General features: G+C 51.7%; 1 protein-coding gene across 2 annotated transcripts in view; it reads right to left on the bottom strand.

Moving 5' to 3' along the window:
• The window catches only part of IL6ST (interleukin 6 cytokine family signal transducer), a 42,933-nt gene extending 25,228 nt beyond the window's left edge, over positions 1-17,705 (bottom strand). Inside the window, exons 1-2 of one of the 2 annotated variants that reach the window (XM_081131807.1) lie at positions 17,570-17,705; positions 3,893-3,967 (exon numbers count right to left, since the gene is read on the bottom strand). In XM_081131807.1, coding sequence (XP_080987933.1) covers positions 3,893-3,953 — 61 coding nt within the window. In that variant the 5' untranslated portion in view covers positions 3,954-3,967; positions 17,570-17,705. The remainder of the gene's footprint in view (positions 1-3,892; positions 3,968-17,569) is intronic. The other variant, XM_081131805.1, reaches the window with a different exon arrangement.
• Positions 17,706-17,955: the final 250 nt, after the last annotated feature.

The raw sequence follows: 17,955 nt of genomic DNA on the forward strand, positions 1-17,955 counted from the left end.
TTAACTTAGAAAGAAAGCTGATACTTTCAGAGAGTCGGCCTCAGTCATCAGTCACTCTCCCAAATCCCAACCTGCCCCAAGCTACACAGCCCAGAGGACTCAACCACTTAAAAAGCTAAACAAAGTACCTTCTTACTGGTATCTCTCGAAGTCAGCAGGAAGGACTACAGTTTCTGTAGTCAAACCTGTAACCCAAACAGAATCCAGAGCCTCTCACAAAGCCCACAGGGCCGGAGTTGTAGCTTGTATTTGTTTTGAAACAGCAAGGGGGCTAGTTTACATGGCCTTCCCGTCCTTCCCACATGCCTACTGTAAGCCCCAGTGCACACATCACTCGCAGTTTCCAGTCGAGTGGAACTTCACCTGTGGCACTAGCAAGTCACCCTGTGACACTGGGCCAGTCCTTACAGCCCTAGACCACGCTTCATCCCCTGGTCGAATCATTCCCATTTCACTTTCTGTAAAGTAAGTAAAGGAAATAGCAAATATGAACCATAATTTAGAGTATTAAAAGAACAAGAGGTATCCCCAGAGAGTCAGTGCGAATTATTTTAACCACATGGAGTAAGAGGAATACTAGAAACGGGAAAATGCTCAAGTTTTCAGAGAAACTCAGGCTCATTAGAACTGTCTCATTCCAAATTAGTCCCAGTTTCATAGGCCTACCAGGCTACTTGAGATTAAACTGTAGAGATTTTATTTAAAAAGGTCTTTGATAAGATTAGTTGGGCATTCATGTGGACAAGATGAGATGTGGACTGGAAGATGCTGTAACGAATATCAGAATGAACCTTATGAAACTGCTGACATTTGGCTGTTGAATCAAACAAATAAGTTTTTAATTGGTTGATGACTCGTATATAAAAATGCTGACTAAGGAAAAGTCATCGAGGGGCCTGAGCAGGGCCTGCGGGCGCAATGCCCTCAGCCCTGGTCTCCCTGCAATGCGCTGGCCCTCCTTCCGCAGGAGTGGGTCCGTCCTCTCCTCCCCCTTGGGTCTGGGTGGTGCTTGTCTGCCCAGCCCATGGACTGAGCCATGTGGCTTCGGGGCCAGGTCCCTAAGGAATACAGCTTCTGACCCAGCACTGCTTTCTCTTGGGACACTTGCCCCGTGGAACCCAGCCAGATGCTCTAAGGATGCTGTGGCCACGTGGACAGGCCACGTGTGGTGCTCTGGCCAGCAGCCCTGGCAAAGCCCTCCGCTGACAGCCAGCACCGGCGTCAGATGTGTAAGTGAATGAGCCTTTTCATGATCCCAGCCCCAATCTCTGAAAATTCCAGACGAGGCCCCAGAAATCATGGCGCAACAGTGAGCCAGCCTGGCTGTGCCTGGCTGTGCTCCTGACCCACCCACACGAACCTGAAAAATCGTAATTACTGTCACTTTAAGACACGAGGTTTTGGAGTAATTGGTGAGGCACCAGCATTTTAATCAACAACTTGGGAGAAAACAGAAAGTGAGAGAGACACACACAGTCATCAGGTTAGTTAAGGACAAGGCTAAGTGCTAACACTTCGGACGACAACGTTAGGATTCAAATTATGCTGAAAGAGTAAATGACAGGCTACGGCTAATAAGGTGGACTGTGCAAAGAGAAGTGTCTCCTGTTTAGGTTGATGAGAAATAAATAAGAGGGCGATGGAGAAATGATTTAAAAGTAAATTATATAAAAACGTGAGAATTTTCCAACCCGCAGCTTAACATGAAACTACAGTGCATCTTAGCTGGAAAACTCCACATTGCTTTAATAAAAACAATGTTCTCATCAAAGTAATAACGTCACTCTACTTGGATGATGTTAGTTCTTATATTTATTTTTTTCCTAAGCGCATTTCATTCAAAACTGAATAAAAAACATCTAATTACCTTCCTTTTACAATGCTTATTGTGGGCCAGACACTGCCCAAATGCCTTCTGCATATTAACTCATGTAACTCTCACAATCACCCGAGGAGGTAGGGACCATTACTATCCCGTCTTACAGACCAAGACACTGAGGCACAGGTTAAGGGACAGCCAGTCTTACAGCTGGCAGGTGGGAGAGGTGGGACAGTGTGTGTGGCTCCGAGAGAACCGGCAGGGTGAGGAGTGTGCCCGGGGCTGCAGGCGCGGGCAACAGGGAAGGGCTGGGATCCCGGGGAGGCGTAGTTTGGGGACAGGGGCTCAGAGACTCATGAAAGCAGCCCTCAGTCCCTGCGGAGGTGAGCAGCAGGAGGAGACAGCGGGTCTTCTCTAGAACTGGGGTGAATTCAAAAAGTTACAGGGAGGAAAATGTGGGTGCAGAGTAAGGAGCCCTGGCCGGGTCTCAGGTGGTTGGCTGGAGCATCATCAGAGTGGTGGGATCAATTCCTGGTCGAGGCACATACCGAGGGCGTGGGCTCAGTCCCCGGTCAGGGCATGCAAGGGAGGCAACCGATCGGCATTTCTCCTCTCTCTCCTCAAATTAATAAATGTATCCTTAGATGACAATCAATAATAATAAAAGAATAAGAAAGGACTTTCTAAATAAGAAAAATTTTCAACACAAGCTTGTGCTCAGAAGGAAGTGGTGTTCCTAGAGCTGAGGGGGTCAGTCCCGGAGCTGAGGGGGTCAGTCCCGGAGCTGAGGGGGTCAGTCCCGGAGCTGAGGGCGTCAGTCCCGGAGCTGAGGGCGTCAGTCCCGGAGCTGAGGGCGTCAGTCCCGGAGCTGAGGGGGTCAGTCCCGGAGCTGAGGGCGTCAGTCCCGGAGCTGAGGGGGTCAGTCCCGGGGCTGAGGGCGTCAGTCCCGGGGCTGAGGGAGTCAGTCCCGGAGTTGAGGGGGTCAGTCCCGGAGCTGAGGGGGTCAGTCCCGGAGCTGAGGGCGTCAGTCCCGGAGCTGAGGGCGTCAGTCCCGGAGCTGAGGGGGCCAGTCCCGGGGCTGAGGGGGCCAGTCCCGGGGCTGAGGGCGTCAGTCCCCGGGCTGAGGGCGTCAGTCCCGGGGCTGAGGGCGTCAGTCCCGGGGCTGAGGGAGTCAGTCCCGGAGTTGAGGGGGTCAGTCCCGGAGCTGAGGGGGTCAGTCCCGGAGCTGAGGGCGTTAGTCCCGGAGCTGAGGGCGTTATCCCTAGAGTTGAGGGGTTAGTTTAAAGCAGTGATTCCCAGTCTGTGGAGAAGGACCTGTGTGGCTCCCCCTAATCTTTCACAGACGTTTGCTTTTGTTCTACACTAGGTTCCATGAGGCAAGTTCCGTGATTACACTCCTGGGCAGCATAGTTATACCAAATGTTAACTGTTCCTAAGCACTTATTCTTAACTCCTGTACTGGCCTCACTGTGGACATGGGGGTGGCTCTGCTCCATGTGACCCTTCCAGTGCCACAAGCACACGGCCGCTTAGTGACCTGTGGTCACAAGGAGCAAAAAGTGCTGAAAGGTACAGATTTCCTCCCAGTTCATTTAAAAAATTTTTCCTGCCCCTTGCCCGGCCAGGCGTGGCTCAGTGGTTCAGCATCTACCTTGGATCCAGGAGATCCCAGTTTGATTCCCGATCAGGGCACAGGCCAGGTTGTGGGCTTGATCCCCAGTAAGGGGTGTGCAGGAGGCAGCTGATCAATGACTCTCTCATCACTGATGTTTCTCTCTCTCTCCCTCTCCCTTCCTCTCTCTGAAATCAATAAAGATATAGTGTTTTTTTAATTTTCCCTCCCCACCTTACAGTTATTGTTACTATAGCTAAACAATATTTGTAATTACTGAGTGTTTCAACTCAGATTACACCAATTATAACTTATCAAGTGTGATTTTCACTTCTTAAAACCATGTAAGACATTACTGTCTTAATAACGACCAGGAAGAACAAACATGCAGGCACAGGGATGTAATTGCATCATATAAACGTGCGGGCTGGGGGGGGCGGGGGGGGGAGTTCCAGCCTTACCTAGGGATCCCGCGCTGAGTAGCAGCAGCAAGGCCTGCACTGCCCACGCCTGCAGTGACATCTCGCACGGGGTTTCTGTAAGAGACACGCAGCATTATTAACACTTTTCTGCACATAAGTTAAGACAAAGTCTAAAGTCTTCTGTGTCCAGGGTGTAGCTGTTTTCTAAAAGGTGGTGAATTCTTATGTGTGCGCAGAAAACAAATGGAAGTCTTAAGAGCATTTTGTTTTTTCCCACTGAAGTTATGACTACGTAAGACACAGCTGGAAAACATGATTTATTCTTTAAGGTGAATGAAAAGAACCCTTTTCTTTATTAGTAAACACTCCGAGATGGAACACTGCAGAGGGGCGAGTGTCTGCACGGCAAACCCCACGTAAACAACCTCAGAAGGTACCTGACACAATGGAAAACACTGTAATTCACAGCATGACCAACAACATACGGATACATGAAAAATGCCTACAAATCACTAAAAAATTCCAACAGCCAGTAGAAAAATAGGCTCTTCACAGAAAAGGAAATGCAAGCAACTCAAACATGACATGATACTTTCAACCTCACACGCAGAGGAAGACACACACTCTCAGCACCACGCAGAGTGCGCGGTGACGCCAACGCTCCGGGGAACAGCTTAGCAAAAACAGCTCTTTACCACGTTAGAAGCACAACTTAAGACTCAGCATTTCCACTCCTAAGACTGTGCCCAAGAGGAGTGAAAACACACGTCCTCGCAAGACTTAAATGTTCACAGCAGCTTTATCCATTCGAGTCCCAAACTGGAAACAACCCACGTACCCACCACTGGCGAATGAACACTCGCTCCAACGGGAAACCCTCATCAGCAAAAGGGAACAAGCTTGTGGCAGAATCAGCAGCACCGATGAGTCAAAGGCCCTGCGCTGAGTGGAAGGAGCCAGACACAGGCTGCACACATCTGTGTGATTTACTTACAGGAAACTCACCAAGTGGCAGAACCGCGGGGACAGGAAGCAGACAGGGTCTGGCTGGGGCGGGAGGGGAATAAACGTAAAGGGGCACAAAGGACTCTGGGGTGAGAGAAGTGCTCTATGACCTGCCTGGGGTGCTGACAAGACTCTACATTTGTCTAAACCCACTGACCCGTGTCCAGGCCGTGCAGGCTCCGAGATTCCGCCCTGCCTGCAGCTAACACGTCAGCGCCAGGGTCACGGACGCTGAGGAGACAGGAGACTCAACTGCTCAAGCAGGAGCGCAGTCAGCAGCCTGCGCCCGGTTCCCACGCCCGTGCAGTCAGGTGGCACGTGTGCGGCAGTGGGCGGCAGTGGGCTGGTTACAGGAGACGGAGAGGAAGCTTAGGAAACACGGCTCTAAATCGGCAGGAAGTGTGCGACCCCGTCTGCGGGAAGACGGCGCTCTCGCTGCGGGGCTGCGAGCAGACCTGCCCCTCGCTCGATGGAGACGCCACTCCTGTTCTCCAACATCCCTGAAAAGACTCCAGGAAAACGGAATTAGGGCTTTTGTTCATAACAAATGCAGGAGACCCACAGGAAACTGTTTACTAACAAATTCTGTGCTGAGAGTTGGTGAACTTCACTGTTTATAAATCAGTCCTCAATTAAAAACAAACAAACCTGACCTGACAAGGGTACAGCCAGAAGAGCGAGTGTGCAACTCCTCCAATAGGGCTGTGCAAGGAAGTTCACGGGAGTTTTACTCATAAAAGCTGACAACAGATGCGACCAAAATCCTCAGTCACACAAATCGACTGGCAGGTTGTGCCGACCTGATCCTGACTCACTGCGATGGGAACGGGTCCCAGGCGCCTGCACCACCAGGGCTGAGCCTCACACACAGCAAGGACGGCAGGGACGCGGAAGAGCAGAGCACGCTCTACACAAGCCCTGCACAGAGCTCCAGGCCAGCGAACAAGCTGAGGCTGGAGGTCAGAACAGAGGTGCCTTCTGGGGGCGGGGAGGGGACGGGGGGCATTCGGGGTGCTGGGCAGGTTCTGCATCCGGATCCGACGGTGGTAAAAGTTCAATGAGCTGTCACTTGTGATTTGTGGATGTGAAAGTTGTACTTAGTAAAAACAGTGAACAGACACACACCCTCGCCGCCAGGACAGGCAAACACTGAAGCTGAAGTGAGGAGAGTACGGAGGGGCCGCCGCAGGGCCCTCGTGCCCAGGCGCCGGCGCAAACTGCCGGCCCGCCCAAGGAACGGGAAGGTTACAGCTGCGACTGCACGGCTCTCAACCAGACCCCGACTGAAAACAGAACCTCCCAGACAAGGTGCCAGTTTAGCACCGTCGATTACCCTAACGGTTGGCCTTCTCGAGTTTACCTACAGACAGGAGCAACCGCCCAAGGCTATTCACGACCTTCCGCACACCCCCGCCTTCCCACTGTTACACCATGTGACACTAGTGCCTAGTCTAAAAAAAAAAATTAGATTAAAAAATAATGTGTAAACTTTCTCTCCCAAATAAAACTATAAGCTTCTTGATGAAGGCTGCACAGTCCACGCTGATGGGCCGGGGGTACCGTCCGCCTTTCTGTACCCCACCCCGTCACAGCCCCTCTGTCACAGAATTACTGGGTGAGAACGGTTTGGACTGTCGCAGGCAAAGGCACAAAAGAACCAGGAGCCGTTTCCCTGCACCGACTCCTCCCTTACTTCCCAACGCAAATGGTCCCGCACTAGAAAACCCTCCACGCGCACAGCAGCCCATGGAAACAACAGAGGAGGTGAGCGCCCGGAGGGAAGGGCGTCCTGCCGTCCAACCGCGGCCGGCCACACGTGTCCCCACGGCAGGCAGGGCTCCCTACACCCTGAAGGCGGCGGCCTCCCTACTGGGCCCCACGTCCTCACAGCAAAGCTCGGAAATGAGCCCCACGGAGGTGCCACGACTGCCTCAAAGCATTACAGGCGCCTGAGGAGCGACATGCTTTCTAACTGCCAAAGAACTGTCGCTGAGACGTGACGAAACGAAGGAACGTCTACGAATAAACTTGGTTTCACAGTCCACACCTAACAGACGCAGACACGGCAGCACCACCTAAGATGTCCTGAGACGCGACGTGCTCAACTGCGTTTCCGGACCTGCTTTAAAACTGACAAAACCGACAGTACTCTGCTTACTTTCTCCTCTTACTCTGCTGACAGTAACGACTCCATTTAAGATCCACGAAGAGCACTCTGCTCTCTCCTCCCCCGCAGATGCCCTGGGTATGTTACAACCACGTGCTGCAGACACGGACTGTCCGAGACCTGCATGGGACCTCGGCGGCCTCCGGGAAGCGGAAGCCTGGCGCCCACCACGGACCCGGGGAGGTCCTGCCGGGCAGCTGCGCGGGTCTGCCCTGGGCTCTGCGGGTCTGCCCTGGGCTGCGCGGGTCTGCCCTGGGCTGCGCGGGTCTGCCCTGGGCTGCGCGGGTCTGCCCTGGGCTGCGCGGGTCTGCCCTGGGCTGCGCGGGTCTGCCCTGGGCTGCGCGGGTCTGCCCTGGGCTGCGCGGGTCTGCCCTGGGCTGCGCGGGTCTGCCCTGGGCTGCGCGGGTCTGCCCTGGGCTGCGCGGGTCTGCCCTGGGCTCTGCGGGTCTGCCCTGGGCTCTGCGGGTCTGCCCTGGGCTGCGCGGGTCTGCCCTGGGCTGCGCGGGTCTGCCCTGGGCTGCGCGGGTCTGCCCTGGGCTGCGCGGGTCTGCCCTGGGCTGCGCGGGTCTGCCCTGGGCTCTGCGGGTCTGCCCTGGGCTGCGCGGGTCTGACCAGGCCGGGCCGACAGCTGGACGCCGCTCGGGCGCCTCACCGCCTCCACCGCTCAGGTCACGGCTCACGAGCGACGCACTTCAAGGAGACGAGATCCGAGGTTACCCCGAGGTGTGCGTGTGCACCCACTTTCAGGTCCATGGGTTTTCTCAAGTGGGAGCCAAAACAGTGGAGTTACTACTGACAAATATTTAATAGTTTTGCCTTTAGTAAGTTATTTTTACCTGTTGATTGTGTTTGTCTAGTTTTTCCCGTTTTCCCCCTTTTTAACGCCACCCAAGGACGGGATGAAGAGCAGGAGCGACACTGGGGCGTCCCCTGAGCCGGCAGCGGGCTGAGCACAGGCGTCTCCCTGCGGGAACAGGGCTCCTGCGGCCGCAAAAGGGGGGCTGCGGGCGCCCCACGGAGGGCACCGCGCGGTCCGCTGAACGGACAAGCTGGGCGGGGCGGACGGGGAGCGTCCCGGCGGCGGCGTCCCTGTGGGAGCGTCCCGGCGGCGGCGTCCCTGTGGGAGCGTCCCGGCGGCGGCGTCCCTGTGGGAGCGTCCCGGCGGCGGCGTCCCTGTGGGAGCGTCCCGGCGGCGTCCCTGTGGGAGCGTCCCGGCGGCGGCGTCACTGTGGGAGCGTCCCGGCGGCGGCGTCACTGTGGGAGCGTCCCGGCGGCGGCGTCCCGGCGGCGTCACTGTGGGAGCGTCCCGGCGGCGGCGTCACTGTGGGAGCGTCCCGGCGGCGTCACTGTGGGAGCGTCCCGGCGGCGGCGTCCCGGCGGCGTCACTGTGGGAGCGTCCCGGCGGCGGCGTCCCGGCGGCGGCGTCCCTGTGGGAGCGTCCTGGCGGCGGCGTGCCGCGCAGCAAGCGGACGCCCGCACCCACCCGCACAGCGTTTGCCGGGTCCCCGCACAACGCCCCGCTCTGCCCGCCGCCCAGCGCGCTGCGACTGCGCGCACCTGACGCCTGCACCACCCGGCATCGCGCAAGGGCTTCCCCGTAGACTCTTCCGCTTGAAATTCCTAACACCCCGAGAAGCGGGTGGACAGGCCGGGGTGCCTTTATTATTTTAAACAGTTCATTTCTTAGAGCAGCGGGTCTACAGCAAAGCTGAAGCACGGAGATGTCCCACCCGCCCGCTGCCCCCAGCCGCACAGCAGCCATCGCCAACGTCCCTCGCCAGCGACCCACTTTACCGAGGGCGGGCCTACGCTGACATACTGCCGTCACCCAAACCACAGGTCACCGTGCGGTTCGCTCCTGACGCTCGCCAGCCCACGGGTTTGGAATGACAGGGATGAGTCCCTGGCGGCCCCACTTTCCAGGCCGCACCCCTCCGTCCCCGCCTGCTGGGCCTCCGTCCTCGGAAGGACCTAACTTCAGGCATCTTGTGAGCTTCGGGGAAAACGATTCCATGAAAGCGAACATCCTGCCGTGGTTTTGACACACACCCGGAATACGCACGCCCTGCACCAGGCCTCATCCCAACTCCCCTGATGTCCCAGTGATGTCACAGAAGCGTGAAAGGGACTTTTTGTTGAAACCTGACAAAAGCAGTTACAACAAATCCTTCACGGAGTCATGCCTCTGCCTTCCCGAGCAGTCACCGAAGGCTGTCCCCAGCTGCCACACTACTTACTGCACGGCGGGAACACCGATTTTAAGATCTGCTCGGTACTAGGTTAGGTTCTAGCTGAAGCAAGAGGCGGGTCCTCTCTGAAATGGAATAAGTTAACTTCAAACTCAGGCAAGGAGTCCAGTCCTCCATTCTTGCCTCAGACATATTAAGCCTTTGATATAACTTAGTAACATACAAGAAATTAAATTTATAACAATATTTTTAAAATGCAAAGGTAATGCATAATTATTTTTAAATTTTCAAGTACACAGAAATTGAGAAATGTCATGTGAAAGTCCTCTATAATCCCACCAAGATAACAACTGAATAATTTCATGGATAATCATGCAAAATTTCCTTTCTTTTTATTTTTCAGTTCTGCATGTTTAGTTCTACAATTATTTTAGCCTGAAAAACAAACACCAAACAACTTTAAAAAACCCCACCCTCCCCTACCTCCCCCTGGCAACCGTCAGCTTGTTCTCTGTGGCTACGAGTCTGTTTCTCTCTTGTTTATTCACTTATTTTTTATAGTCCACATGTGAGTGAAATTATACGGCCTCTGTCTGGCTTACTTCACTAAGCATATTACCTGCTAAGTCCATCCATGTTGTCACAAATGGCAAGCTTTCATTCTTTTTCACTGCTGAGTAATACTCCACCCCATGTATGTACCACATCTTCAACTATTCGTTACTGATGGACATCTAAGTGCTTCCATATCTTGGCTATTGTAAACAATGCTGCGCTGAGCATAGGAGTGCACGTACCTTGTAAAATGTTCTACGCATACACTATAACTTTCTATTGTACAAACATATACTTTCTTATTTTATAAAAGTGGGATCACAATAATGTTCTGTAACTTGCTTTCTTCACATATTTGGACACTTTCGAAGTCAATAAAGATTAATTCCTGTAGCCCTTGTTCAAACCCACCTTCTCATCCAGGTCTCCCCGACCACCCTGTATAGCTTATCCCCCCTTCCCATTTTTTTCTCAATAGACTCGGCACCTTCTAAATAAGCTGGCAAACATTTCTTGTGAAGGGCCAGATCATAAATAATTTAGGCTTTGTGGGCCTCACACTCTCTTGCAACCAGTCAGCTCTGGTTGCTAACACAGCCATAGACAAAAGTCAACAAATGGGCAAGGCCAAGTTCCAACAACTTTATTTATGAAGACTAACTTGACACAGCTCATAGGACTAAATGTAACACCTAAAACTTCTAACGAGAAGACCCAGGAGAAAACCTTTGAGAATCTGGGTTAGGCAAAGATTTTTCAGATACAACACTAACTGGTACGTTTGACTCCACTGAGACGAAAGCTTCTCTGAGAACATCAGTAAAAGAATAAAAGACGAGCCACAGACTGGGAGAAAATACTTACAAATCAATTTCCTAATAAAGACCTGTTCCAGAATATATTTTTAAAACTATAAAAACATGAGAAAACAAACCTAATTAAAAAGTGAGTAAACTACCTGAACAGACACGTCACCAAAGAAGGCCGTGGCTGAACACTGCAAATACCACGGAGCGAGCTAGTCCACTCCAGGTACTTTCCAAGAGAAACGGGAGCTACGTCCATGCAAAACCTTGGGACTGGTCAAATTACAGTGTATTTATACACCAATTTATCATGCACCTGCTCACAACAGGGAAGTAAATTTATCCATGCAACAAAGATACTAGGTGCTTTCTATGCTGGGTATGATTCCAGATGCTAGGAATATAGCAGAGAACCAACCATCTGAACTAATTACACCTGCAACAGCCCCATTTCCAAAGAGGGTCCCATTCTGAGGTGGGCGGGCTTCAGCATAAAGTGCTTAGACTCCATCTGGCTCATAGTACACACTCAATAAACGGTACCATTGTTGTCTTCATTGCTGCTCAGAAACCTACAGTAAATATCCTATTTAAAGATACGAATCAGAGCATTTCTTTTAAAGTCAGGATTCAAGAGAGACACTTGGAGTCATTACCCATTCAACACAGTTCTGGGGGTTTAATCAAAAATATAATAAGCATATAAATAAGATAAAAATGGAAAAAGAAAAACTTGTAGATGATGTGATCACCTATCAAGAAAAAGAATGAGACTCTAATGCCCAAGTATTAGGATTATTGCAAGTTTAACATAATAACTGAATAAAAGGTTATAAAAAACTACAGCTCTCCTACACACCAGCAACGAGCAATCAGAAAACACAAAAATTCCCACTCACAGCAGCATCAAAAACTACAATACATCTAGGAAAAAACTAATCAGACTATGCACAACTTTATGGAGAACAGCATAAAACCTTACTAAACGTTTCCTTAATAAGACCTAAATATCATGGAGTGAAAAAAATACAGAGTAGAGACACCAGCTCTTCACAAGTCAGTATCTTAATGCAATACAACCTTAATCCAACTGCAAAGTGGTCTTGGAGTTTCACAAACCGATTTAAGGTTTCATATAAAATATCAGAGAACCACCAAAGATCAATTTTCAGAAAGAATAAACACTGTTTTGATGAGTAGACGTACCATCTATTAAGACATACTGTAAAATTATAGTAATTAAAACATGGCGTTGGCAGAGACGTAAGACAATCCCATCAACGGTATAAAATGGAAAGTCCAGAAACAGACGTAGGGCTCAGAGCAGGCCTCCCGCAATGTGCCACTCTGGGGTGTGAATCATTTTGGGCAAAGTGCAATCAAGATGCTGCAGGGTCACGAAAAACTTTTAACTCTCCCCTAAAGAATTTAAATTTGGGGCCTTGCCCATAATTAGAGTTATTACCAGAAATACATTTTTATGACCTATGTACAGGGCAGGACAAGCTACAGAACATCTGCTCTTCTTACGGTCCTGCAGTGACCGTCCTCCCCGAAGCCCCGAGGTGACCCTCTGCTCGAACGTCACGCACACCCCATCTCCCCTCTGTCCCCGAGCCTCTCGTGTGAGGTTTCTCACTCCTTCACGTAAGAGTAAAGGAAAGTGTCTTCCTCCCACACAGACCCAAGTATATGGGTGGGGAAAAGTAGGTTTACAGTTGTTCCTATGGAAAATAATACAATAATTAATAATAAAGCAAGAATAAACTGTGTTTTGCGTACGCACAATTGTAAACCTATCCCACTGTGTATATAAGAATATCTGATTTTTAAAAAAGCATGTCCTATCACTGGGGAAATAAAGGACTATTCAACAAATAGTATTGGGACAACAGACTCCACAAGCAAAAAAATAAAAATAAAGAGCCCTACTTCATTCCAGATACATACACTCCAGGTCATCATGGGCCTAAATGCAAAAGCAGAACTGTAGGAGTTCTGGCAGGAGATAAGAGTATGCAAAGGACCTTACAGTTAAGAGAAGGACTTTTACAAATACTATAGCTGAAGCCAAATGAACAGTTCTTCCCCTTAAGAAGTTCGAAGTTTAGAGGGTAGGATTGCACGGGGCACTACAGATGCAGGGAACACCCAGCTCAGGGCCCCTGAGAGCCTGGTTCTGAAATGAGAGTCAAGGTTTTCTAGATAGAAAACAGCACCCACGTGAGCTGTGCCTCGCCTCCGACTCTGTCAGGTGAAGATGCTGCCAGCCTGCAACCTGGAGCTGGGCCGAGCTCCCTCTAGGTCAGGGGCGTGGGGTGGGGAACACGCACGGCAGGAGGTGAAAACCAGACTGAGGACCAACACCAAACGCACCCTTCAGACTACTGATGAAGCCGATGCACCTTAGGGCAAAGGGCACGACTGGCTGGCGCGAGTCAGCGGGAAATGTTAATGTGGAGGCAGATTACTCAGATTTTAGCAAGTGACAGATTCACCATGACCACATTTGAACAGATGCAGCCTGTTACTCAGAACAATTAGCTAACGCGATTCTGAAGAAGTCTCCCTCAGGTACACTACACACACACTGAGAAAGCAGCTGTAGCCCTAAGACACTAGCCAAGTGCTCCTGCAGCGTTTCAGGGCTGACCGCCTCTGCTTCCCGAATTTCCAGGTTTCTGTGTAATCACATCATGTGGTTGAATTCTTTCCTTTCTCTCCTTTACTCAGCTCTCTGGTAGGTTTTATCTCCTGGCTGTGCGTGAGCCCAAAAATATTTGGTATCTATTATTATTGTAAAAAACTATGACCTGCAAACAAAATAATTCCAACAATTCTGACTGGGACCTTTTTTTAAATCCCGGTTCTGTATCATCGTCTTGAACATTCTGTCTCTGATGCAAATAAATTTAACGGGTCTAAAAACAATGCACACATATGCACAGGGTCATATACACATAAATACATAAAAACACACCCCTTCCTTTAAAATCACAGTAGTTATCTTTCTCCCCCATCTGAAAAAAATATTCACTTTTCTTGAATTGCTTGCCTAAGCCATTGGGGTCCATGCTGTCTCTTACCTACCCCATTACATCCTAGCTTTTCTCAGTCACAAATCTGTTCGTCTTCTCACACAACATCTTTCCCATTTGTCTCTTTTCTACCCTCATCCTGAACAACCTAAGTTAGGTGCTGATCACCTCAATATTTATTCCTGCCTCCTCCTTCCAGTCTCTCCCTTCCTCTCCCAAATAATTTTGAACATTTTTGGTGAATGAATTTCTCTAAAACACTACTTTAAAGTTGTCACTCTTTTCCCAAAAGCTTTTAACAGGGTGAAAAATTATGCCAAATATCTCAGCTATTTAAGAACCTAAGAGCCTGGCTCCCGTGTGCTAGTCCAAACTACCTTCTCCAATATTTAAAGTCTCCTCTTAAAAACAGCCTCTGCTCAGACTTTTCCCCGAAGCTACACCATTATACTTCCAGACAGAGTAGCAAGCAATCTGGTTTCTACTCCAATCACGCCGAGTTTTGTTTGTTTCCCAAATGCAAAGCTAGTGCTTAACTTCTTTATTTTACTAGACCTCACCATGCCGTCCACAACTAGGTCTTCCCTCCTGCCGCTCCTCACCAGCCACCCCTGGGGCCCCGAGCTCAGCCACGGCCGGTACCGGCTTTCTCCACACCCCCATTTCAGCGTTTGTGTGTCCACAGGCGCTACCCCTGGCTCCACCACCTTCCTGGACTCTGCTTCACAGTGTTTACGACTCAGAGAAACATCTCTGTGGAATTTCCTCCCCCCTCAGACATCTCCGCTCGAAGCACCTGCATAGCGAGTTTCCCCAGGAGACTCATCCTGCTGGACTGTAACTGCCTGTGTTACGTGCTGACATCCTCGGCACCTAACGCTCTGGGGCACGACAGACCGTGAGGTGGGTTCTGAGGACCTCTCGGATGGCCACACTGCCCTGGTCCCTGTCACTCGAGTTTACTATAGGAAGAGGCGGTGCAGTTTCACAGTTAAGAGCTGAGTCTGGTTGTCTAGGTACAAATTCTGGATCTACTGTTTATTAGCCATGTGGCACTGGGCAAGCTAATTACCTGGTAATTTCTGGCGCCTTCCACAAAGGCCTCCATTTGGAACTGGCTCCCTTCATCTCTCTCTTCATGCAGGTCTTACCCAGGCTGCATCCTCTGCTAACTCCTTTGACTCTTCCAAGACTTAAATGATCCTTCCCTATCTGAAATATTGACGTTTTCTGCATCACTCTGCAATTAATTAAAACTGCCCTGCACCCCTGTACTTTTTCATGTGTGTCAACCCGACTTCCATAAGCTCTCTGAAGGTCCCGGTGACACCTCATGTCTTTGTGAGTTCCTACAGCCAGTAATAGTAAGTGCTTAGTATTTGTTGTGTAAATAAAGCTCAGAGGAAACTTCAACCCTGATCCGATGGCCTTTGCAAACAAAGAAATGGAGACTGAGAACATTCCAAGCTTCTCCAGGAGACAATGCAAAAGTCCTGGGGCCGGGAACTCTGACTCCCACTAAAACAGAGGCTCTGAAACAGCTGGAGGGAAAACCAGCTCCCTGCAGAGGAATTAGGAGTCCTTGGGCTCCCGCACCAAGCTGTGGCCGCGGGTCCCCAGGAGGACTGTGTGGCAGGGAGAGGTGACTGAGTACAGGGACTGGTGCACAGAAACCCAGGTTTCTTGGGGGCATGGCCTCAGTTTCCCTCTCTACAGAGCACGGCAACACCTACCACACAGGTAGAACTGACATGCAGCCTAATGGCTGCCTTAAGTGCAAATGCCCGTGGGAGATTTTTAAAATAAACTGAAAACACTACAATTCATACGTAAAAATGAGAACACAAACACATTTTTCACTGCATAAGGAAGTATTTATAATATTCTAAATTACCAAAGAGAAAGTTAAACACGTACAGTATTGTCAACAACACAGACTTAAGACGAAATCCCACCACAAACTTTACCCTGCTTTCCTGACACTTTCTCCATCCTGCAACTGTTTCCTTCCACATGTGATCAAAACAAGGGATCAAAAGTATCCCCAAAAGACAAGCAACCGGGAAGCACAATCCATGCCACCTGAAGACGGTTGTTTAAGTGTAGGAGTCCAGGCTACAGTTCCCAAACACTTCCCATAGGAACCGCCACCAATTTAAGGAGTGAAGACAACAGCCAAGAGCTCCATGACCCTGAGCCGGGCATTCCAAACCGGAGCTGCTCCAACCTGAGGCCGTCCCCCTCCCGTAGGGTGTTTACGGCAGGGACCCTCCAATCTTTCAGAAAATCCACCTGGGGACTCCAACTACTAGTTTAAATCAGCACAGCCGCTCAAACACTACACAATCCCACACGAGCTCCACTGACATGGGTCTCCTCCTCTGGGACACAAGGAAGGACAACAGTGGCCTGTCTTGTCCTCGGATCAGGACAGAAGCTGTTCCCGGGGAGAGGACACTGTGGAGGGTCCGGTGGTGGGGAGCCTGCCAGGACCAACAAACAGGAGGAGAAGAGGGCGATAGTGAGGCTGTGTGACTAGGGGAACCCCAGCGACATCCTAGGGAGGACAGTCACCTCTGGGCAGGAAAGCAACCCAGTGGCTGGTTCTGGGAGTTAAGGGAGACAGAGGGGCTGGGAAGGAAAAGGTGGGGAGATTCCTGACCGAGAAGAGGCAGAATCCACAGGAAGTTGGAGGTGTGAGTGTGTGTATAGCGAGTGTGTGTATAAGTGTGTGTAAGACTGTGTGTGCCTTGTGTATCAGTCAGTGACTGTGTGTGTGTCTGTTGTGTTGGTCAATGACTGTGTGTGTTCGGTGTGTGTGTATAAGCGTGTGTGTGTGTCTGGTGTGTCAATGTGTGCTTGGTGTGCTGGTCAATGACTATGTGTGTTTGGTGTGTGTATAAGAGTGTGTGTGTTTGGTATGTTGGTCAGTGACTGTATTTGTTGTGTTTGTGTGTGTGGCTGTGTGTGTGTGTTTGGTGTGCTGGTCAGTTGATGGTGTGTTTGGTGTGTTTGTGTGTGTGGCTGTGTGTTTGATGTGTTTGGTATGTGAGTGTGTGTGGCTCTGTATGTGTTTGGTGTGACTGTGTGTATAAGTGACTGTGTTTGGTGGGTATGTGTGTGACTGTGTATAAGTGACTGTGTTTGGTGTGTTGGTCAGGGGCTGTGTGTGTTTGGTGTGTGTGTATAAGTGACTATGTGTTTGGTGTGTATAAGTGAGTGTGTGCTTGGTGTGTGTCTAAGTGACTGTGTGTTTGGTGTGTGCGTCTAAGTGGCTGTGTTTGGTGTGTGTGTCTAAGTGTGTGTTTGGTGTGTGTGTGTCTAAGTGGCTGTGTTTGGTGTCTGTGTGTCTAAGTGTGTGTTTGGTGTGTGTGTGTAAGTGGCTGTGTTTGGTGTGTGTGTGTAAGTGGCTGTGTTTGGTGTGTGTGTGTAAGTGGCTGTGTTTGGTGTCTGTGTGTCTAAGTGTGTGTTTGGTGTGTGTGTGTCTAAGTGTGTGTTTGGTGTCTGTGTGTCTAAGTGTGTGTTTGGTGTCTGTGTGTCTAAGTGTGTGTTTGGTGTGTGTGTGTAAGTGGCTGTGTTTGGTGTGTGTGTGTAAGTGGCTGTGTTTGGTGTGTGTGAGTGTGTGTTTGGTGTGTGTGTGTAAGTGGCTGGTGCCTGGCGTGTCAGGGGCCGTGCGTTTAGCATGTGTGGGGTGCGCCGTGCGCCCTGTGCCTAGCGTGTCGGGCAGTGGCCTGCGGGTCGCGCGGCCGGTGCCCGGCGCTGAGATTCGGGGACAAAGCTGCGGGCTCCAACCCGCACGCGGGCCGGGCCGGAGGAATGCGGGGATTTCCCGGCGGGGACCGGAGCTCGGGCGCGCGGTGCGGACGCCGCCCTCCCGGCCGCCCCGCGGCCCCCGACCCTCGGGCCCGGGCCGTCCCGCCCCCGCCGCCCCCCGCCCCCGCCGCGCGGGCCCTCACCTCGGGCGCCTCGCGCTCCGGCCTCCGCAGCCGCGTCCCTCGGCGCCAGGCCCGCTCGGCCCGCGGCAGGCGGCCCCGGCCTGCGCTCGGCTGCGCCCGTCCCGCTCGGCGCCCGGCCGTCCTCCGCGGACGCGCACGCGGCCCTCCCCCGGGCGGACCCGCGCCGGCCCCGCCCCCCGCCCCGCCCCGGCTGCGCCCGCGCACGGATTGGCCGCCGCGGGACGGGCGCGCCCGGCCATTGGCCCGACGGCCGCGCACGGCGAGGGGCGGGGCCCGGCGGCCGGATTCCCGTAACGCGGCTCCGGCGTCCGGGATTCCGGCGTCGCCCGCGCGGCAGGGATCCGAGGGTCCCTCTCCGCCCCCTGCGGCCCACGCGTTCCGCGGGG

The sequence above is a fragment of the Miniopterus schreibersii genome (genome assembly GCF_964146895.1).
Source record: "Miniopterus schreibersii genome assembly, chromosome: 3".
Lineage (NCBI taxonomy): Eukaryota > Metazoa > Chordata > Mammalia > Chiroptera > Miniopteridae > Miniopterus > Miniopterus schreibersii.